This window comes from Silurus meridionalis, chromosome 14 (genome assembly GCF_014805685.1).
Source record: "Silurus meridionalis isolate SWU-2019-XX chromosome 14, ASM1480568v1, whole genome shotgun sequence".
NCBI classification, from domain to species: Eukaryota; Metazoa; Chordata; class Actinopteri; order Siluriformes; family Siluridae; genus Silurus; species Silurus meridionalis.
Window position 1 is genome coordinate 17396876 of NC_060897.1, and position 24831 is coordinate 17421706.

Consider the following 24831-nt stretch of genomic DNA (forward strand, 5'->3'; position numbering starts at 1 on the left):
GTTTGAGGTTGTTAGCTGCATAAAGACACCTGTCCACCCCATACAATCAGTAAGAATCCAACTACTAAACTAACATGGCCAAGACCAAAGAGCTGTCCAAAGACACTAGAGACAAAATTGTACACCTCCACAAGGCTGGAAAGGGCTACAGAGAAATTGCCAAGCAGCTTGGTGAAAAAAGGTCCACTGTTGGAGCAATCATTAGAAAATGGAAGAAGCTAAACATGACTGTCAATCTCCCTCGGACTGGGGCTCCATGCAAGATCTCACCTCGTGGGGTCTCAATGATCCTAAGGAAGGTGAGAAATCAGCCCAGAACTACACGGGAGGAGCTGGTCAATGACCTGAAAAGAGCTGGGACCACGGTTTCCAAGGTTACTGTTGGTAATATACTAAGACGTCATGGTTTGAAATCATGCATGGCACGGAAGGTTCCCCTGCTTAAACCAGCACATGTCCAGGCACGTCTTAAGTTTGCCAATGACCATTTGAATGATCCAGAGGAGTCATGGGAGAAAGTCATGTGGTCAGATGAGACCAAAATAGAACTTTTGGGTCATAATTCCACTAAACGTGTTTGGAGAAAAAAGAATGATGAGTATCATCCCAAGAACACCATCCCTACTGTGAAGCATGGGGGTGGTAGCATCATGCTTTGGGGGTCTTTTTCTGCACATGGGACAGGGGGACTGCACTGTATTAAGGAGAGGATGACCGAGGCCATGTATTTGTGAGATTTTGGGGAACAACCTCCTTCCCTCAGTTAGAGCATTGAAGATGAGTCGAGGTTGGGTCTTCCAACATGACAATGACCTGAAGCACACAGCCAGGATAACCAAGGAGTGGCTCTGTAAGAAGCATATCAATGTTCTGGCGTGGCCTAGCCAGTCTCCAGACCTAAACCCAATAGAGAATCTTTGGAGGGAGCTCAAACTCCGTGTTTCGCAGCGACAGGCCAGAAATCTGACTGATCTAGAGAAGATCTGTGTGGAGGAGTGGGCCAAAATCCCTCCTGCAGTGTGTGCAAACCTGGTGAAAAACTACAGGAAACGTTTGACCTCTGTAATTGCAAACAAAGGCTACTGTACCAAATATTAACATTGACTTTCTCAGGTGTTCAAATACTTATTTGCAGCTGTATCATACAAATAAATAGTTAAAAAATCATACATTGTGATTTCAGGGTTTTTTTTTTTTTTAGATTATGTCTCATGCACCTACGATGACAATTTTAGACCCCTCCATGATTTCTAAGTGGGAGAACTTGCAAAAGAGCAGGGTGTTCAAATACTTATCTTCCTCACTGTATATAAAACATATAAAGACTGAGTATACCACAGTCAGTTCTCAAATTTCTCACTTTTAGCAGAAAACCTGTTTTCTTTTTTGCTTTTCCCCGACTTTTTAAGGCAGTTGTCACAAAAAAATCTGTTAAGGAACACACACACACACAAAAGAAATACAATCAATTGTTTGATGCAAACTCATTAGAGGTCATTATTACAGAACAAGAAAAGGGGAGCTACCCTGATGGCCAGATGACATCATAGTGTAAGACACAGATCTGATGCATCTTACGCCCACAGTCTTTACATTCAACAAACCTTTAAATAACCACAGACACAAAAGTTATTCCAACAAAACAGGTATGAAAGAGCTAAATCCATGTGGTAGTTGGTAAATCTAATAGTTTAACTTACGGCTCAGGGTCCAACATGTCATTTTTCTTCTTTTCAAACTGATCTTTAGATATCATACTGCACAGAATATAGTTAATATGATTTAGACACTTAAATAGAAATTAAAATCATTAACCTAAACAGAGAACACCACCAAAGTTAACATTAATTAAAAAAAAAACTAAAACTGTCAATGGAAAACATTTTAAATTTAATATAATAAACTTTAACCAACTCTAATACAAACCAAAACTAAACAGAATTTCAGATAATAACACCTTCATTTTCATTTTTAAAGGTGTCTTACTTGAGAGCAGATAAAGTGGAACAAAGTCAACCCTGCAAAATGATAATTGACCAGTAGGTTACAACATAATGAGCATTAGAGCTCATAGCACAGCGGTGAATCAGAAGTAGTGGCTCACAAATTAAAGTATATCCTCACTGGATACTAGATTGATACAATATGTACTGGATATAGTGGGGTTTGGTTGATGTTTGAAGCGTATGAACCAGCAAGAGCTAAATTGCAGGAATTGAAATTGAGAATTGCTTTTGTGATATTTGATATTTATTTAACAGACCGTCATTCATGAAAAATTATAAATTTACATTTTTAACATGCTTATTGGTATAGGCAGTAAGAAACAATTTTTTATTAATACCAATATAATTATTACTACATTATTTCAAACATTTGCATAATTTTTTATTATAGTTTATCTCCTATTTCTATTTAACCAAAGCAGAATATTAAATGCTTCCAAGACCTTCTCGGTTTGTAAAACTATCCTAATTTGGCCCTCCATATTTCACTTTGCCACCTGAAATGTGGTTAGATGACTCCTACTCCCTCTTCAAAGGATGGCTAACTTACGTCTGAGGTTGTGCAGGGTCATCACCCAGGGTGATGCTCTCGCCCTGAATCTCGTTGAAGCACTTTTCGCAGAAGTGATACCTATCGGCAAGAAGGCCATGTTTGGGTAAACTGGACCCAGCACACAACAGCACAAACGGGCACATGAAGAAGAACAATGGCAAGCGAAAAGACAACAGAGGGCGGGCAGGCCGAGGCAAAGCAAATGTTAACATTTAAATGAATGTGATAAAGTCCTGCTCTTGAACTATAAATAATAGCATGTAATTTCTAGACTAATAACTCACTCAATTTTATATTGATGAAGGTTATACAGCCTATTTTTACTCCCAAAATTCTGTGTTCAGAGTTCCATCATAATGAGATTTAGCATCTTAACATCTGGTAATGCTAAACTTAATTTATATTGTCTAGGTATGAATATTTAAGAGTAAAATCTTTTTTTTTTTTTTTTTACCAAAAACTGTTAATGTTATGGGTGTTTGCATGTTTCTATGCGATTGCACCACAAAATTGAGCACATATTAAAACTACAACATCTATGTTTATTTCATAAAAAAAAAACTAGTACATTTAAATTTCTTTATAACTATGTAAAAATGAAATATACAGTAATATATTAAGTAGTAACTTTCTAGTACAGCAATTTTTTAACAGCAATTTAGTAATTATAAAATCCTGCTTTCTTTGTACATCAGTGTAACAAATTGATTAAATGTAGTTCAGCATGCAGGTACCTGTTTTGATAGCTGTAGTATGTTCCATCTCTGGAGATAGTGCACAGCTGTTTGCCATAGCAGCAAAGTGTTTGAGGTGAAAAATCGTACTGTAGAGGACACATGGACAATGTCAATGGACAAACATCTAAGATAATTTAATAACAGGAAGGAAACACAAACAAATGTTTAAAATGGACAACCAAACAAGCCCATATATTTAACAATTATTTTTTTTAAAACACCCTCCACCTTCAAAACAATAAAAAATAAATTTGTGGTTAAACACACATTGCATAGGTCAAAGGAACTGTCTGCAGAACTCAGACAGGACTGTTCCAGGGCACAGATCTGAGGAAAACTACAAAAAATATTCTGCTGCACTGAAGATTCCCAATAACACAATGCCATCCATTAATCTACAATGGAATAATTGTGACACAACCTGAACTCTTTCAAGAGCTGGTCGTCTGGCCGAACTGAGCAATCTATCTATAATCTATTTACAATAGAATATAGATAACATATCAAATGTTATCAAATGCTTTAATCCGGATGACATGGAGTCCCAGTTTTCCTTACATGTACATTTTATTTTTTTTACATGTAAGGAAAACTGGGACTCCATGTCATCCGGATTAAAGAGGATAAGGACACCCCAAGTTGTTATCAGCACTCAGTTCAGAAGCATGCATCTCTGATGGTATGGGGTTGCATAAGTCCATGTGGCATGGGAAGCTTACACATCTGGAAAGGCACCATCAATGCTGAAAGGTATATCCAAGTTCTAATACAACATGTGCTCCCATCCAGACGTTGTCTTTTTCAGGGAAGACTTTGCATTTTCCAACATGACAAAGCCAGACCACATAGATGGCCTGCCATCTTGTATTTTTGGGTTGTTGTTTCTGATTATACTTTAACCCAAAGTGGGTTATAATCCCTTTATTTAATAAAGTTAAAACTTTTTTTTTAACATTTTCTTTGTCATATGCAGATTGATTTTAAGCAGGGGGAAAAAAAATAGATTTAAATCGCAAATCGGATTTTTTGTGAAAAAAATCGGGGATTTTTTTTAGGCCATGTCGCCCAGCCCTAGTTTGCAGACTGTTATAAAAAGAAGAGAGGATGACACACAGTGGTGAACATGGCCTTGTCCCAACTTTTTTGAGATGTGTTGACATGAAATTTAAAATCAACTTATTTTTCCCACTTATTATACATTTTCTCAGTTTAAACATTTGATATGTCATCTATGTTGTATTCTGAATAAAATATTGAAATATGAAACTTCCACATCATTGCATTCTGTTTTTATTCACAATTTGTATAGTGTCCCAACGTTTTTGGAATCGGGTTTGCACATGGAATATTTTAGGTATTTTAGTTATTTTTTAATTTACAGACACATTTACAGACAAGGGTACCAAGTATACATTAATTAGGAAAAAAAACAAATTTAAACAATTATTTTTATTTATTTCAATTTGAAATCGTAAAGAAATTGACAGAAGTCTGAATATTTTCTGAATGCACTGTATACACAGTTAATGAAAACCCCTCATTTCAGTTGGGATTATGATGAGTGTTTTGAGTTGAGTGTTGGCATTTAAGATGCTAAAAGTGTTCATACTGATTAATTAAGCCAGTATGGCATACCAGTTAACCAGCTTTGTAGTGATTCCCTAAGCTTTCTTTAATATGTAATGTGAGGCATAAACTAGAACAAATACTTCTCTTTCAAAAATCTGGGGGTGTTTCCAGTAATTGCAGGTATAATATTCTTAAGCCTAGTGTCTTCATCTTTCAAAAGAAGCAGTTTGGATATTTTGGTTCAGTATTTCAACTGTGTGATTCAGGAAAAAAAGTCTGTCTTCATTTGGTTTACAGACAAAATGTGCAATGGCATCTTTTACAACCATGCTTATCACACATAATGATGTTTTATTTCAATTTTATTTACTTTTTATTTATGCATAACCAGTCACAAAAACAATAGGGAACTTTTTTTTTAGTTGTTCACTACGATCCTGTCCTCTAAAAATCCTTTTTACTGGCCACGATCTGCTGTGTTCCCAAGGGTCCATTCCCTTATATATATATATTCTGGAAATTTAATTTAAATGATTCGATAAAATGTGATTTACACCATTAGTTAATTTATTTATTCAATAAATGTATTCAATACAATTACTGAATTCCTATTGATTTCTGTTGATACTTCTGTCTTTGATACTATGAAAGCTACATCTCACTAAAACCTGTGATGCCCGACCATTTAAAATTATACAGGCTAATTTGTCATTTTGAGCTATACACAACGGTCTTTACAATATAGTAAAATTATAAGACAACAGCACTTACCTTTCTCCCACAGCAATAACCCAAGCCCTGCATAACTGGGTCGATTTCCTGCTCAAACACTTCAGCTAGTTTGGAGCAGTACTTGTAAACCCTTGATGTTTTGCGGTTATAAAGCCAGGCATTGTTGAACATGAGCCAGATGTCATCCACATATTGCCAAGGCTCCAGGTACTGCCCGGTGTCTAACTTCCGCTTAATTGTTGAAAGGTCAATAGGATTCTTCACAATGTCAAAGTAATCCTTACACCCCAAAAAGAAAAACACAGTGGATTACATTTTAGGAGTTTTAAGAAATTAAAAACACAAAACAGTAAAGCAATGTACCGGAATGCCGAGCAATATCGGGTCCACAGGCTGGCGAAAGGGCAGAGATTCAGGATCTTGCCTGTACAGTGATTCCAATGTGGGCATCAAAGCCTGTCTCAACTCTTCTGGCTTAAAAACTGAGGATATCACAAAGACAGAGCTTCAGTCTTTCAAACTGAGAATAGTATAAGCAAATAAGCAACAAAAAAAACCACAACATTCTTACACTTCTTGAACGTCTGTGAAGACTGAGTGGATGGAGCTGTACAAATAGTATCTCCATTTTCCTCCTGTTTGGCTTCTATCTTTACCTCCATTTTTTTCTCCTCTGTTTCCATTGGCTCCTCCTTAGGTGCTACATTCTCTGGCCCTTCCTTCTTAACAGGTACTGATTTTACACCTTTATCCTGAATCAAAATTTAAGAAACTTATCTGTACTGAAGACGAAATTCAAATCAATTTTACTTATAGAACAGACAGATTGTTCAACAAAACACAGATCGCTATGAACAAGAGGTCAGCAAGAATACATCAGCAACTACTATTTTTTGCACGTCCCAGAAGTTGCACATTATATCAGAAAGCATCATGTCCTATATTTGGCAACTGAGTTAAATGCTAATCAATACAAGAAATTATGAGCTGCAGTAGCTGTAATTAGACAGACAAAAGTCAACACAATTTTGATAATTACTATGGTTCACACTGTGCTGAAGAGTTTAACACCAAATTTGAGAAGACCAAACAAAATCTCCTGGACTAGTTAGCAAAAACATGTCTTGCATATTGTGCAAATCTCACATTCACAAAGGCAAAGCTAATTTGTTCAAAAAGTAATTGTTTCATTCCAAAAATCAAAAGAAATGTTTAAACATTTTTTTTTATGTGTACTAAAAAGAACCTGTACTGTAGAGGTGTCCTCAATGCCCCCTGAATCTAGTTATTGAGTATCATAATAACACATGTTAACTCCATTAAATGGTAAATGCAAATTGCTTGACGTTGCTGAAGTATATAGGTCATCAACAGCTCATTAGGACTAAAAAAAAAAAAAATGACTTGACAGTTATTTAGCCCAGCACTGCCCCCTATGAATGACATGCCCCAAAATTTGCATAGAAGAAGTGTTCATTTTTACAGCAAGTTTTGATTAAGTCTTTTGACTAAATGGCATTTATTTTTAGTTACATTTTAGTCATCTGAATTGTTAGTTTTTGTCTAGTTTTAGTCAACTATATATGATAGGATTTTAGATGACAAAATGTACAGTAAATGAAGTCAAACAAAATAGGTTTCGTTCAGTTGTAATGCATTAAGTATTTCTCAAAGTTCCAAACTCTATATATTCCTGAAGAAACAAATGTTAATATGAATGATAAGGTTTAAAATTGCAATACAGACATTAAAATGTTGTGACATAATAAATCTTTATTTAAACTATTAATTCATGTTTGTATTTTATTTTGATGTTTGTCAATTAGATTGTTCATTTTGCTTTTCTCTGGAACAGTCACCCTTTTAGCTACTGTCTCCATCATAAGAACAGAGTCCTCATCTTTAGTCATTGTGACTGGTAGTCCTGTGGATCCAACACATTTTGCTATGGCTTCCTTCTTGGTTTGTTGTTTTTTTACAGTCACTTTTGCACTTTGAATCACTCAAGATAGAAAGATGTTGCAATTTTCTGTTGGAATGCGGACGGTTTATTTGAATTTGTTGACATTTTTACCAGTGGAAGTCTTTTGTATCTGTGAGGTTGAAAGAGGGGAAAATATGTTAATATGATTTTTCCTTCTCTCACACATCCCTCTCACTCAAACACGTGCCTGCGTGTACGTGCGCACAGTGAGAAACTGAATATAGCAATACAATTTTAAACAACACAGCATAGTATACATTATTTAAACAAAAAATAGATTAAACTGTGCTACAAAAAAAGTTACAAAGAAAGCTAAGAAAGTTATTCAATCAGGTGCATAGAGTGAATTTGTCCTGAATGTCATGCTGCCCGCGGGTAATTGAGTACCCTGTACCATATTTCAGGTTTACTGAAACACACAAGCTAGGGCAAGCTGGTAAACATTTATAAACCAAACAGTAAAAAAAAAAAACCTTTAAAGGTGCTTACTTTTTCATGAATTTCAGGATGAGTTGTCTGCAAATGGTGCTTCAAGCTTGTTTTTTCACTCCACTACGAATGTAAAATTGACCCATATGTCTGTTATTCTTTTACTCCAGGATGTTGACATTTTGAAAGTGTTGTGCAGCATGCAGAAAATGTGTGTCTGGTCGGTAGAGCAGTGCAAAAGTGTGCACCTGAGCCATTCAAGGACGCAACTAATTATTCTTATTGGATCTCTTCCCTTTAATTTCATCAACAAATAAAAAACAAGGGGAAAATGTTAGGGTGTGATGATTGAGGAAGAGCTCCAAAAAGAACAGATCGCCTTCTTGATAGATCAACACTGCATATGACTAGTCCTGGAACAAATTCCTTGAGTAATTTGAATAAACAAAAAGCTTTGTTTAGTCCATTTAACTACACACGGAGCATTGGGTTTCACCGTGGACCATTATCGCACCACCCGCTAACTCTGACATGTTCTAGACGTGTAAACAATCTAACAATCAGTTCTGGAGGAGACGGATGAAGCAGAATTAAATAAAAAATAAATAAATAAATAATGCCTACACTGAATCTAATAAACTTTACACAGGCTTTAACGAAAGACAGTGTCTGTTACACGCCTTGTATCTAAACAGTAGCCTACCAAGAAAGTCATTGTTCACTGTCTTCAGCCTTCCTTTCACAACAATTTCTCTCGGGAGTTTATCTTTTGGCATCGTTGTGCGTTTAAAAAGGTAGCTTTTCTCCCGATGCCGTGCAGCTCCGAACACAGGTGAAGTGCGTTTTTTTTTTGGTTTGAAGCTCGTGAAACCGGGAAAAATCCATAAATTAGCCGCTTCGCTGTTTAAGCAGTGGGGTTCAAAGCGTGGGAAAAAAGCAGCGGCTTATAGTCCAGAAAATACGGTACTTGTCCTATTTTCTTGCACATTTAATATTGCTCTTTAATAATAATTACTTCTTATCTGATTACTGAATTAATTGTTGGAATAATCAGTAGAATACTCTTAATAAAAGAATCGATAGCAACAGCACTACATTTAACCTCACAATGTTCTCTGGTGTACTTTTTAAGCTTTGTAGAAATGAGATTTAATTTTTTATTTGTCTGAGCTAATTTTGGAACTCAATTTCCCCACAGTTATGCCAATTATATAGTGTCCAGCGGATCATCTATCTTCAAACCCTTGCAGATTTGCAGTCTTGCAGATACTCTTCTATCACAAATCACTCCTGCCACTCTTCTCCAACCTGCCTGCACTCTTTTCTTCACTTATCTAACAGGTACCTGAACTCTTCCACCTTCTCCACCTCCTCTCCCTGCAACTATACCACTCCACTGCCCTCCCTCTAATTCACACACATGTACTCTGTCTTACTCCTACTGACTTTCATACTCCTTCTCTCAAGTGCATACCTCCAGCTCTGCAGGCTCTTCTCAACCTGCTCCCTACTCTCACCACAAATAACAATATCATCACCAAACATCATAGTCTATGGAGACTCCTGTCTGACCTCGTCTGTCAACCTGTCCATCATCACTGCAAACAGGAAAGTGCTCAGAGCCAATCCTTGATGCAGTCCAACCTCCACCTTAAACCAGTCTGTTGTTCCTACTGAACACTTCACTGCTGTCACACTGTCCTCATACAAATCCTGCACCACCCTCACATACTTCTCTGACACAGCTGACTTCCTCATACAATACCACAACTCCTCTCTCAGCACCCTGTCGTACGCTTTCTCCAAATCCACAAACACACAATGCAACTCATTCTGACCTTCTCTATACTTCTCCATCTACATTCTCAAAGCAAATAATGCGTCTGTGGTGCTCTTCCTCTGCATGAAACCATACTGTTATAAAAACCAGTATACAGAAGCTCCAGCATCTCAACCTGCATTTAGATGGATGTTCTGTAACTACTAGTTCAACAGTAAAAGACCTGGGAGTTACTTTAGACAGCAACTTGTCTTTAAATAATCATATCAACCAAGTTACAAAAGCAGCCTTCTTTCACCTTAGAAATATTTCTAAGTTAAGAAACATGTTATCTATATCCGATGCAGAGAAGCTCGTCCATGCGTTCATGACCTCTAGAATAGACTATTGTAATGCATTACTAGGGTGGATGTCCTGCATCATTAATAAACAAGCTTCGGTTAGTTCAGAATGCGGCAGCAAGAGTCCTTACTTATAAAGTTTGGCTCCCATGTATCTCTCCAGTCTTTTAACACGCTACGATCCCTGAGATCTCAAAACTCTGGGCTTCTAGTAGTTCCTAGAATAGCAAAGTCCACTAAAGGTGGTAGATCATTTTCACATTTAGCTCCTAAACTCTGGAATAGTCTTCCTGACAGTGTTCGGGGCTCAGACACACTCTCCCAGTTTAAGTGCAGATTAAAAACATATCTTTTTTTAGCAAAGCCTACACATAACATACGTCACATATCATAACCTTGTGCTCCAGAACATCTGATCACATGCACGTTATCAACTTGTGCTGTTAATATCATGAACAGCAGCTACGCTAATTCCTCTCCACTGCTTCTCTTTCTCTCCCCATCCCGAGGCATACTGAGAATGGACTGCTCCAGTCACATCCCACCTCATGAAGATTATAGACCTTTGAAGAAGTAGATGCCGAACTCGCAAACATCCTGAAACATCTAGAGACGTACCAGTGCCAATTAGATCCCACTACATGTGTAGTTTTGACATTGGACCTCCTGGAGTGTTTAAAGGCTCTGGCATGGAGAAGCTGATGCTGGATCTGTGATGATCACAAATGTTGAGCTCATAAAACTAGGAGCTACTAACCATATAGGCTGTATAAGACTGTAGAAAGAACATTACTTATAATCTTATACTCCAGTACTCATGATAGTTTTCACTCTCCAGTGTTCTATATTGTTGAAATGTCACCCAAATGAGGATGGGTTCCCCTTTTGAGTCTCTCTCAAGGTTTCTTCCTCATTACATCTAAGGGAGTTTTTCTTTACCACAGTCGCTACGGCTGCTCATCAGGGATAAATGCATACCGTTCACCTTGACTGTTGATTTCTGTAAAGCTGCTTTGAGACAATGTCTGTTGTGAAAAGCGCTATAGAAATAAACTTGACTTGACTGTTGCTCACAGATAGTCACCTTCTCATAAATTCATGTTGTGACTGATCAACTTTATTCCCCTGTAGTTACTGCAGGTCTGCACATCTCCCTTATTCTTAAAAACAGGTACCAGCACACTCCTTTATTCCTCAGGCATCCTCTCATCTTTCAAAAGCTTGTCGAACAATCTAGATACAAACTCCACTGCTATCTCTCCTAAACATCTACACGCTTCTACTGTTATGTCATCTGCTCTCACTTCCTCCTTACTAATCCTATCCACTTCCTGCTTCACCATCTCCACATCATACAACCTTCCCGCTCTCTCATTTTTTTCATTCAACAGCTGCTCAAAATACTCCCTCCATCTTATCAACACAAGTCACTCAGTCAACACACAGTCTGAGTCCTTTTTTGCTCTAACTTGCAGAACATCCTTCTCAGCTGCCTGGCCAATTGATATAAATACTTTTCTCCTTGATAATAGCACACTGTCAACCCTGTCAAATGGCTTCTTAAAGCCTTAATATACAGTCACTGACAAAGGTCTTGTCGCTTGTGTACAAATTGACCTGAAGTGCCGCTGAAATATATTTCTAATCAAGATTTCTTTTTTTTATTTTATTTTTTTTACAAGAAACGGCTCATTTTTATCCCAACAGCTTTTGTAATAATGTTTCAGTGCAAAACGAAACTGTCAAAAAGTATTCTTATATTCACAGCTTGGTAAAGCCCATTCAGTCAATTTTTGCAAAGATACAGTGCCCTCCACAATTATTGGCACCCCTGTTTAAGATGTGGTCGTGGACTTCAAAAAATTCTCCTTTTTTTTTTAAAACAACATAGAACCCAAATGCAAAAAAAGAGAAAAATCCAACCTTTCATTTAAGTACATTACTTTGGTGGTAAAAAAAATCACACATTTAGAAAAAAAAAAAAATTGAAATCATGTGTGCCACAATTATTGGCACCCCTGATGTTAATACTTTGTACAACCTCCTTTTGCCAACAAGACAGCACTTAATCTCCTCCTATAACATTTCACAAGATTGAAAAACACAGAGAGAGGGATTTTTGACCATTCTTCTTTGCACAATCTTTCTAGATCATCCAGTGTCCTGGGTCCTCTCTTATGCACTCTTCTCTTTAGCTCGCCCCACAGGTTTTCGATTGGGTTGAGGTCTGGGGACTGAGATGGCCATGGGAGGACCTTGAGTTTGTGACTGCTGAACCACTTTTGTGTAGATTTTGCCACATGTTTTGGATCATTATCCTGCTGAAAGACCCAATGACGACCCATCTTCAGCTTTCTGGCAGAGGCCATCAGGTTTTTATTTAAAATATCCTGGTACTTCAAAGCGTTCATAATGCCATGCACCCTAACAAGGTTCCCAGGGCCTTTGGAAGAGAAACAGGCCCACAGCATCACAGATCCTCCACCATACTTCACGGTGGGCATGAGGTGCTTTTCGGCATACTCATCTTTTGTTTTACGCCAGACCCACTTAGAGTGTTTGTTGCCAAAAAGCTCAATCTTAGTCTCATCTGACCAAAGCACACGATCCCAGTTGAAGTCCCAGTACCGCTTAGCAAACTCCAGGCGTTTACGTTTGTGAGTGTTAGTGAGAAAAGGCTTTTTCCTTGCATGCCTCCCAAACAGCTTGTTGGCATGTAGAGCGTCTGATGGTTGTTTTGGAGACTCTGTGACCCCAAGATGCCACTCTTTGATGCAATTCTGTGACGGTGAGCTTGGGAAATTTTTGACTTCTCTTACCATCCTCCTCACTGTGCGTTGTGGCAAGATAAACTTGGGACCTCTTCCAGCCTTGTTTGTCACTGTTCCAGTTGTTTTAAACTTCTTAATGATTCCTCTGACTGTAGATACCGGCAAGTTAAGGCGGTGGCTATTTTCTTGTAGCCATTGCCTGACTTATGAAGGTTGACACACATCTGCCTTACTTGAATGGTGTGTTCTCTTGTCTTTGCCATGTTGACAAATGGGTAAGAGAATTAGGCCTCTGTGTCACGTCATATTTATACCCCAGGGAAACAGGAAATCATGAATTACTAATTAAAAGTCCCTAGATACCCTGACCAACCTTAGCAACTACAGAAAAATATATATATAAAAAAAAAAACAATTAAATTTTTCAGAGGAATTGTTAGGGGTGCCAATAATTGTGGGACACATGATTTCAAGTTTTTTTTTTTTTCTAAATGTATGATTTTTTTTTACCACCAAAGTTATGTACTTAAATGAAAGGTTGGATTTTTCTCTTTTTTTGCATTTGGGTTCTATGTTGTTTTAAAAAAAAGGAGAATTTTTTTAAGTCCACGACCACATCTTAAACAGGGTTGCCAATAATTGTGGAGGGCACTGTATACCGTAATTTCTGGACTATAAAGCACACCCATATATAAGCCGCACCCACTGAATTTTAAAAATATTTTTATTTTGAACATAAATAAGCCGCACCTGCCTATAAGCCACACTAATGAACTTTACACAGGCTTTAACGAAAGACACATTACACATGGTGTAACGGGTGAAAAATGTTGTGCTTCCTTTAGGAGCATAGTGGTATTTTGGGAATAGCCTGCCACTGCATTTTTCCGCTATAACTGCGTGTGTTCAAAACGAGGATTATGTCCTTATTATTTTCTGATGCTCATTACTAAGTTTCTTTGACTAACCCGTAACGCTGTTGCCAAGAATAATAAAAAAGCACGAGTTTTGGAAACCTGTGCTTATATGATTTCTGTTGCAACTGCAGTTGTTGAGCTCTCCCTTCACCCAGACTCAACGCGTTACAACGGCTTGTATCTAAACAGTAGCCGACCAAGAAAGTCACTGTTCACTGTCTTCCTCCTTCCTTTCACAACTATTTCTCTCGGGAGTTTATCTTTTGGCATCGTTGTGCGTTTAAAAAAAAAAGTTTTTTCTCCCGATGCCGTGCAGCTCAGAACACAAGTGAGGTGTGTTTTTTCGTTTCCGTTCGGAAATTTCATTGGTCTAATGTCATGGGGTTCAGTTTTTTGGCTTGAAGTTTGTGAAACCGGGAAAAACCCAGGAAAAATTCTTTAATACGTTCAAAACGTGGGGAAAAAAGTAGCGGCTTATAGTCCGAAAAATACGGTAAGTGTTGTCGCCTTGTCATATGAGCCTTACCTGTGACTAATAATGGATCAATTAGGTCTCAGGTGTGTATAAAAAGAACCCCAGTACACTAGACCTTCACATCAACTGAAACTAGACCTCTGCAAACATGCTTAAGATTCACCCTGAGACTAAAGTTTTTCACTGCTGATGTGGCAGACATCTTCAATGTGTCTCAGCGTCAAGTACAGAGGATAAAAAAAAGATTTGAAGACACTGGAGACGTTATTGACAAGCCCAGGTCAAAAATCGAAGGCCTGCACATTTTCCACTGCAGCAGAGCTCCACGAGACCTGGTTACCTAAAGTCCCTGTGTCAACCAGAACAGTTTGTCGGATTCTGTCTCGAAATGGCCTCCATTGTCGAATCAGTGCCCAGAAGCCAGCACTAAAAAAAAAGACAATTGAAATACCGTGTGGCAGATTCACCCAGAAATTCATTTGAAAGGGTTTTAGCTTTTCATATGAGCTATTTCTAACACCAATTGATTAATTAAAAGTCAGGTTAATAGCAGGTGTTTCTACAAAATAGATAAGCGACAAGACTTTTGTCAGGGACTGTAAGCTCTTGCTCAGTATAATAGATTTTTTATACACTCTTTAATAGTTTGAAAACAGGTGCCCATTGTATATTTCACAATCAAATGACAGGTCCGAGATAATCTAATCACGATAATTATGTACTGGCTGCCTAGTTACGATTTGTAAACACATCAGGAGTGATTATTATAGCAAGGCTGTGTTTGAACTAATTGATAGATATATATATATATAGTGAGAGTGAGACAGATGTAATAAGGCTGTAGCATAACAAAATGCCTCAAACATTGAGTGCAGTGTCAGTTTTTTATAATAATATTCATCTTCTTTATTTGGCTCCTCCTGTTGGGGTTGCCACAGCAGCTCATCTGTCTCCAGTTTTTATAATAATAATATTAATTATTATTATTAAACCTTAAAACATACACGAGGGGTATAAAAATAAAACTAGATTTTGCGCAGTGTCACTGACTCACTCAGTATTGGAATCAGATTTTACTTATATACATATCTGTATTACCCAAATGGGATCTAACAAATGTAAACAAACTTAATTGTCAGGATTTTCTTCTTTTAAGAGAAATTCTTGTAGCAAATGCTTGAGAATTCATATCATAATGCGCAAAACATTATCTAAAATCTTATGCCCCAGCAATAAATTCTCAGACTAATAAATCAATTCTTAAATCAAGCTGTGCATACTTTATACCTCTGTTTTTTGTTCTGGTGGCTTCTTGTCATTTTCATGATCTGGTTTGTCCTCTTTTGGCTCTGCTTTGCATACTGCACTAGCAAAATCTGTTTGAGAGTGTGTTTCAGCCACAGATGCAGGTGTGGGGACACTGTCACCCATGTTTACTCCTGTCCGATCAAGCTGTGAATTTAAAAGGGTCATAAAAAGGAATCAAGTAAAAATGTATTCACAAACATTTAAAACTAATAATGAAAATATGGACTGTGCATTGAAAATTTTTACCCATTTTCAAAAGCATTACAACAAGGCATACTCAGCTGACAATTTTAGATAGATGGACAGAAGCAATATTGTCAGCTAAGTATGCCTAGGTTACAGTTCTGAAAGCCCTGAACATTACTGGCCACATAATAAATACTTTACACGGTTAATCTTACCGGAGTGGCAGGGTGCTGTGCTTGCTCAGAATGTGGCTGTTGAGTCAGCATAAGGGACTCTGGCTGGGACAGAGGTGGAAGCAACTGTGAAGGTTTGGGTGAAGAGCAAAGGCCTGATGGTACATGGGGTATGTGGGCAGTTGTGGCTTGGTTTCCAGCAGACACAGTTGTGGAGGGCTGAGTCATGTGCTGTAGGCTAGGGCCTACAGGAGTGGAGGTGGGAGGTGGAGGGGTGGAGCACATAGCAGGCTGTGATGCCAGGGAGCCCAGAAAATTCAAGGAGAGATTAGAGTTCTGCTGATCAGGCTGCATGAAAGATACACAGATATATGGAACTTTAAAATATACAACACTTACAAAATTGCATACATACAGACCAAGAATCATCCAGACCTGATTATACTGCACATCTACAGATTTAACAAAGTATCAAACATCATTTTATTTATTTATTTTTTAAGATGAGTATTCAAAGGCAGTTATAAAACTGATAATTTGGTCCTACAATCTAATTAGCTAAACTGCATTTATATTCATAATATCCTCAAAAATGCACACACTGCATGCTGAAACCAGATCACAGGAAATGATGTCTGTATTAAGCAACAGGTCTTAAGCCTCTAGTATTACACTAATACGAAGGTACCTTACACAAGTTACATAATTTACTCAATACTGATATTTTCATGTGTAGCTTATACACACTCAAAAAGCCCCTTTTAATAAACTCCTAAAACAAGTAAATTCTCAACAAGTACATTTTCAACATGTCAAGAAATAAATACAAGAACACTCTATGCTGTACATTTGCTCACCAGCTAATCTGGTGGTTACAATGATCATCATTACAGATGTTCAACTAATTGTTCTTGGGGTAAAAAAAAAAAATCCTCCACTTAGTGGCAGGGGCATGAAAAATGTAAAGTGACTAAGAGTGCTGGAAGAAAAATCTCTGGTGCTTTGCCAGGAATCATGGTGTGTTTGCTCTTGCTATTTCCTAACCTTTTGGGTGACATGCCAGATAAGCTGCTGTGCAAGAGGGCTAGTAAATTACATTTCCTCCCTAACTCTCATCGGATGTTTCTGATCACAGTTTACACAAACAGAATCATAGTCAAGACAAACCAACAAAACATCTAATATAAAACAAAATTGAACAAACTTAAACATAGGCTATTGTTCTGCATAAGAAATGCCCTAAACCTTCTATTTTATAATATAAGCAAACCAGAGCTTACTGTACATGATACCTATATATATATATATATATATATATATATATATATATATATATATATATATATATATATATATATATCAATCATTTATTTATTTATTGAACACCAGATTCTGGTATTGTGCTTAAAAATGCCCTTACCTGTGATAATCACTGTAATGCAAACCCGCTGACTAGTATGTTACTTCAAAATATGACTTTCAAATAGCAAGGAATATAACAAGTTATTTTGTCAATTTGTTATTGTCAGACCTGTACCTGCAGATACCACATTTTCCATAAGACATTGAACCAGACATTGTAATGCGGTGTCTTGGATTGTAAAGCAGTAAGATTTTTATTAAAGACGCACCCTTGGGATGACCTAGAAAAACTGTAAATAAAGACTAAGACCCCTTACTCAACATCTGGTGTACACCTACCATTAGACATACAGTGTGGTTTAAATAATGTTTTTGCCACTATCTGTAATCCACCACAGTGAAAATTAATTATGAATGTTTTATCCTTTTGTATCCTTTTATTTGTTTATTTATTTTTTTATTCAGTAGCCATCCCAACCCGAAAAAAATCATCCCCCACCTGTGTACCACTGGCCGTTCCTGCTTGATGAGCAAAGTTCACATTTACACACCCTGCAGAAGTTGGAAAATGTGCCTGGTTCATGAACTGATTTTGGTTGTGGGTCTGGCTCACTATGCTGTTTGCATGGCCTCCAATGATGCCCTGAGCTTGCATCATCCTTGAAGGAGACCGTACCATCTGCAAAGAAAATACACTTCAGTGTAACATAAAGCATGGAATTTGTCATACATTTTATATTCAGCAAAACATGGATTTGAGGTAACTGTTTACCGGAGAAACAGAGCCTTTGTTCATTTGAGGCTGGTGATTCATGGGGGAAGCTGCTCGGGATCCTACTGTAGACTGGGACATCGGCATATTTTGCATCACCATTGAATTGAATTGATTCATTCCTGTAGGACAAACATAGACATGACAATCATGCATCATGTATACATGGATAGTGATAATCTCTCAGTTTTGCTTATTACATTTTTTTTTTCAAAACAAACAAACAAAAAAAAACCCACTCGTTGCAATCTTGAATGTAGATGGGTGACTGTGTATTGACGCAAGTGAGTAAACATGTCCCATATACCTTGCACTATACCCTGCACCTCAATAGAGGCTCTTTAAAAACTGGTGCAGTAGTATGCCTCTGGACAACAGGACTGTTTCTGTCTCACACTCTTGGGCCACGGTGTCAAACAGAAGGCCAAAAGACCAAATCAACCTTTAGCATTGTTCTATACTTTTAAATTAACCTAAAATCTTTGTGGCATGAATTCCATAATATGATGGAAACAATTTTTTGATGATTGAAAATGGAAGAACTTCTGAATATATCTAATAATATAGTTAATAATGATATTGATAATATATTTAATTATAATTATGTATTTCTTGTCTAACAGGTAAAATGTGCATTATTGCAGCCACATGTTCACAATTTTTATCTATCTTTGAAAACAGGCATGACACCAGAGCATTTCAAGATCGAAAAATATATTTCTGTTTAAAGCAGAGGGTCCACAGTGTTTTAACAACTATAAAAATATATATAGTTTACCATTCTATTCTTTACAAACTTCAATATGGATTTCGAAAAAAATTATTCTACTAATTAGGCTTTGCTTCACCTAATTGACAAGGGTACCCTTGCATTGCAAGAATATATATTTTGGCCTGTCAAAAGCTTTTGATACAGTTAATCATTATATTTTATTGAAAAAGTTGATACTTTTTTTATTGTCTTACCTATAAATCGTTGAAAAATATAATTTCCGGACTATTAAGCGCACCCAAATATAAGCGGAACCCACTGAATTTTACAAAGATTTTTATTTTGAACATAAATACTCCGCACCTGTCTATAAGCTGCAGATGCCTACATTGTAACTAATGAACTTCACACAGGCTTTAATAAAAGACAGTGCTTGTTACACGGCTTGTATCTAAACAGTAGCCTATCAAAAAAGTAATTGTTTACTGTCTTCCTCCTTCCTTTCACAACAATTTCTCTCGGGAGATTACCGTGCAGCTCAGAACACAGGTAAAGTGTGTTTTTTCATGCACGGTTGTTTTTAGCGTGACGAATGATTTGCATTTCCTGTTGTCAGTCCAAGTGAGAGGCAGGTCAAACGTCAGAGGAACCTCATCCATATTTATGATGTGGTGCGGCCCGATTCAGTGGGAGCGCATCTGATTTAATATAAAGAGTTTCATTGGTTCACCTGACACCGTCCGGCAATTTCATTGGTCTAAATGTTATATGGCTCAGTTTTTTTGGCTTAAAGCTTGTGAAACAGGGAAAAACCCAGGACAAATCCATATATTAGCCTCTACATTTTTTTAAGCCGCGGGGTTCAAAGCGTGGGAAAAAAGTAGCGGCTTATAGTCCGGAAAATACGGTAGTTATTTTTAATAGTGAAAAATTCAAATTAAGTCTATTGTGGTGCCTCAAGTGTCATCTAAATATTTTGTTGGAGTTTTGTTGATGAGCAGAAAAATACATAGATTTACTGGTATAATAGGCGGGTTAGGCGTCTTGTTACTACAGAGTGACTTCTAACACTTTACTATAGTTTAATTTATCTGTATCTTTCATTTTGTACTAAAGTTTAGGCATGTACTTTTCCCACTACTCTTCAAAAAAAAAAAAATCTTTATCTTCCAGAAATGTCAGGTTCCTACTAATTACTATTTTTTTTATATATTATATATAAAAAATAAAAATAAATAAAAAATTATAATATTATATAATTATAATATTATATAATTAAAAATTATAATATATATACAGTGGAACACACTTATCTCGACCTCGATGTTTTTGAAGGGGAACCGCCAAATTCTCGCTTCTTCTAAGCATTTTTTTATCGGTTATGTCGACTTTTTTATGTCGCGAACCTTAATATCACATATATGTGTGTGTATATATATATATATATATATATATATATATATATATATATATATATATATACACACACACACATATGTGTGTGTGTGTGTGTGTGTGTGTGTGTGTGTGTGTATGTATATATATATATATATATATATATATATATATATATATATATATATATATATATATATATATATATATACATACATACACACACATATATAAAAATATTATATATTTTTATATATGATATTTTCTTAATTTTTGATATATTCAATTGAGGTTAACATTCCAGGAAAATAGAGAATGTATTTTAAAGCAAATTCACAGGTTCCCTCTCAGGTAACCTGTCAATTTTCTGATTTTCATTTTCCTAAAATTTGTAACAATTTTACATTAGTATTTGATCAAATATAGGGGTATTAAATTATGGAATGGGTACATTGGTTAGATGTACATAAACTCCATATATTGATGTACATCAATATACCGAAAAAGTGAATACATTTCTTTTTATATGGATGTAAACCTGGCACATTACCTTGAGTAACTTTCATGTGGTTTACTATTTGATTTGTCACACTGGACAAAGGCACAGATTCATCTGGTGGTAAAGATATTTTAAAAGTTATAAAAGATACAATAATACTAGGCATTATTGCTAAATAATATTACTAGTTATTAGGCAAACAAGTTCATCCTTACTTGCCGGCTGGGTGGGTTGTGCAAATCCTATGGAATTAAGCTGTGGAATGCCAGCCTGTTGTAACCCTGGAGTGCCCAACAAAGGTTCTTTGGGAAGCCTTGATTTTCTTTTTTCTTCCAGCTCCTTTTGAATCTTGTAAATCTTCTCAGCTAGGAAGTGGTAATACTCATCCTAATAGAATATATAAAATGTTAAAAACAATTTAGAGCCATGCATACAGTATAGATAATGGGTTAATATAAAAATGTGAATAAGAACTAAGATCTTATGAGAGCCAACTAAATATTGTGAGAGCAGGTGGTTGTTTTACTGTCATGCAGTGAAAACAAGACATGTTGATCAAAGTTAGTTTTGCACTGCATAATACATTTAGTGCCTTCAACTGTATCTTTAGTATTTGCTTTATTATTAACAGGGTTTCTAATTGCTTCCTAATTTTGCTTTCTTGTCCAATTCCAACACAAAAACTCTCCATCAGACAACATATATTAGCTGGGAAGGTGGAAGGTTAGCATCTGCTTCCTTCAAGACATCTTTTCAAACTGATGCTTATTCTATGAGGTGGTGTCAAAAGATTCAAGACTAGCTCGGTTCCAGCTCTCTCTCTTTCGCCGAAGGTCCTCCCTCAGACGCCTTAAAACCTGGCAGTAGAACTCACTATCGACGGTCTGGCAGATCGGAACGAATTCTTAATGCACAGTGTCGCAAATGTCGTAAAAGACGATCCACAAGTCCTTGTTCAGACTGCAGACCTGCCTTGCCTTTTTAAGTCGTTAGGGAGATGATGGGTTCTTTCATTGTGAAGACTGTTGCTTCATCTCAGGGTCGTACCTATGGACCTATCTCCTTCTAAGTTTCATGAAGGATGGGTTATCCACAACATGCTAATAGAGTTCTTAGCAGAATTCAATGCAGTGTTCCTTCTGCTCCTGGGTCAGCAGCCTGGGAACAAACAGCCTGGGCAGAAACACGGTGCATGTTCATATCACACATGAGGATTGCCTGGACTGCTCTGTATGACAGACAATGGCAGCAATGTTGTGGACTGTTCTCCAATGATCATCATGCATAAGTTGCTGAATGCTTTAGACATTTTCAGGGGTTGAGCTTGTTGATGGTCTTCCTGACCTCTCTTTGTCTTCCAGTGAAGTTCTTCCGCTCTTGAAGAGCACGTGCCACTCAAAACATAAACTTGTCGAATCAAACATCTCTGTGGCAGATTTGGTCAGTTTCACACAGAATTTCACATTTGTTCTTTGTTCTAACTTGCTGTCCATGATGAAATCACAGATGTGGTAACGCATGTGTTCAGAATAGCACCAGTTGCACAGCTCCGGATGTACAAAGAATAATGTCTTTTGGCACACTGACTTATGAAGATCGGTGATTCATGTGACTGTGCATGCAGCCCTTATGCGGTCATCTGTTGGCATGATAAAAAACTAGCCTTGGAACTTTTTAATACCAACTTGTACATCAGAAGGTAGACCCGCAGCACAATAAAATTACTTGGAATATCTGCAAGAATGCAATCATGAACATGAAAAAATCTCAAACATCTTGGAATCCATGTCACGAAGAATTAATATTCTATATTCCAAACAATTTTCAAAAGGAAATGCCAATTGTATTTGCACTTGTTCTTATGTGGATACATAAATTGACAAAATCCAAATGCGACTGCAAATCTTGCATTAACGTTTTCGCAAACGCACAGTGACTGCCAAATTTCAAATGGAAATGCAAAGCCCATTTGCAACTGTATTTCCCTGTCTTATGAGTCATTACCATGTCATTTAAATAGCAATAGCTTGCATGGCTGCTTGGTGTATCTGAGCGAATCATAATGTCCTCCACAATTTCATTCCGCAAAATTGTCTATTACTGGCATTTCCCCTATTGGCTATTGGTTGACAGCTTTCTGTTCTTGAAATTGCGATTCCATTTGAGTTTTGGCAGGCTAAACATGGCCAAAACAAAGTCTGCTGTTTCAGTGTTTTTAGATCTTTTTGTCAGACGTTACTATGGTATACTGAAGTATAATTATGAGCATTTAATTAGTGTCAAATTTTATTAAGTTTATGCAGAGTCAATATTTGCAGTGTTGACCCTTCATTTTCAAGACCTCTTCAATTCACTCTGGCATGCTGTCAATCAAATTCTGGGCCAAATCCTGACTGATGGCAACCTATTTTTTGCATAATGAATGCTTGGAGTTTGTCAAAAACTGTCAAAACAATACTCTGACCTGTGTCAGAGATAATCACTGACATGATATCTGCTGGTTTTGTGGCAGGGTTGAAAAGCAGTGGAAATTTATTTTTTTTGTGCCAAAGAGGGACTTTGCAATTAATCTGATCCCTTTTCATAACATTCTGAAGAACATGCAAACTGGCATTATAAAAACCAAGGCAGCAGACTATGTGAAAATTAATATTTGTGTCATTCTCAAAACTTTTGCCCATGTCTGTGTGTTTGTGTGTGTGTGTATATATATATATATATATATATATATATATATATATATATATATATATATATATATATATATATAGTGAGTAAAATAAGTATTTAAACACCCTGCTATTTTGCAAGTTCTCCCACTTAGAAATCATGGAGGGGTCTGAAATTGTCATCGTAGGTGCATGTCCACTGTGAGAGACATAATCTAAAAAAAAAATCCAGAAATGACAATATATGATTTTTAAACTATTTATTTGTATGATACAGCTACAAATAAGTAATTAAACTAGGGATGTCAATTTCGACAAATTCTCATGATCAATCGTCGTTTAAATTAACGATCAATTAATCGATTAATCGTTAACCTTCATACTGCAAGATGCGTCTACAGTAGTTATCGCATGAATTGTTGTGCAATGACACTAAAAACGCAAGCGTCCTCCCACAAAGGAAAGGGTTTTTACTGTAAATAAAAGGCTAGTAGGATTATAAAATGAATCGATTGATCATTTCATATAATTATTTAATTCAAATACAATGACTAATATAACGCAGTCTCAGATGCACTCTGGCATATGAGCTGAGCGAAGCGGAGTGGTAATATTTCCTTAAGAGCGCAGAGCGCCTTTCTGAAGATTCCACTCCGCTCGCTCAACCCAGTTCATAATCCAAGCGTTCTAAGTGCATTTAATCTTGTGTGCGCTTTTTCACATGCTTTATAATCCATGTGTATTTTGTAAAGATCTACGCACATTTCATCTCGTGTGAGTGTGTACGTTTGTGTTTTAATGAGCCTATTTTGTATATTCTATTGAACAACAACGGCAGCTATTTTCACGGAAATAAAGTGAATGAAAATCAAATACACTTTTTCAGTTTTTGCATTTTAGGAATGTTTGCTAAGGATAGATTAATATATTTAACACATTTTAATTAATACAATTAATACAATTAAGAAGAATTAAAAAAATTAGTTTGGAAACATAATAATTGCTATTTATCAGCATCTTCTAGTCGGCTGGTTTTCGCGGCTCTTGATGGTATGTTGTAGTCTGGCTTAATGAAATTAATCAACTCTCGAAAACCACCACCTTCGATGACGCTTATAGGCAACATGTCATTTGCAATCATTTTGCACAGTCGTTCAGTTATTTCTTCTGCCTTCTGAGTTCCTACCTTTTTCCCGGCTAAAATGGAGGTTATTGTTGGTTGTGTCGAATCAAATCCTGTCCCGGAAACCGCTGGATGCACTTTTTTCAAATGATATATCATGGTGCTCGTTGATGTATTATATTTTAAAACACAGGCAGAATGTTTGCAATTAACATTATCACCATTTAAAATAAAATGATCCCAAACAAAACTCTTGCGTGCTCGCTTCATTTTCCTTCACAACTGCTGTACTTTACATGTTTTGGCATAAGCCGCGTGCGTCGTCCTCTTTTGGCGGT

The 24831-nt window shown here is 36.7% G+C and overlaps 1 protein-coding gene across 4 annotated transcripts in view; it reads right to left on the bottom strand.

Annotated features, from left to right (window-relative positions):
• Nucleotides 1-24831, bottom strand: part of crebbpb (CREB binding protein b) — a 111555-nt gene that overhangs the window by 30989 nt on the left and 55735 nt on the right. Inside the window, exons 11-25 of one of the 4 annotated variants that reach the window (XM_046865894.1) lie at nt 20917-21088; nt 20753-20815; nt 18096-18217; nt 17823-18002; nt 16004-16309; nt 15582-15746; nt 8071-8133; nt 6169-6349; nt 5961-6079; nt 5637-5876; nt 3294-3382; nt 2557-2667; nt 1701-1757; nt 1527-1604; nt 1361-1428 (exon numbers count right to left, since the gene is read on the bottom strand). In XM_046865894.1, the coding sequence (XP_046721850.1) occupies nt 1361-1428; nt 1527-1604; nt 1701-1757; nt 2557-2667; nt 3294-3382; nt 5637-5876; nt 5961-6079; nt 6169-6349; nt 8071-8133; nt 15582-15746; nt 16004-16309; nt 17823-18002; nt 18096-18217; nt 20753-20815; nt 20917-21088 (2014 nt within the window). The remainder of the gene's footprint in view (nt 1-1360; nt 1429-1526; nt 1605-1700; nt 1758-2556; nt 2668-3293; nt 3383-5636; nt 5877-5960; nt 6080-6168; nt 6350-8070; nt 8134-15581; nt 15747-16003; nt 16310-17822; nt 18003-18095; nt 18218-20752; nt 20816-20916; nt 21089-24831) is intronic. The other 3 variants (XM_046865895.1, XM_046865897.1, XM_046865896.1) reach the window with 3 other exon arrangements.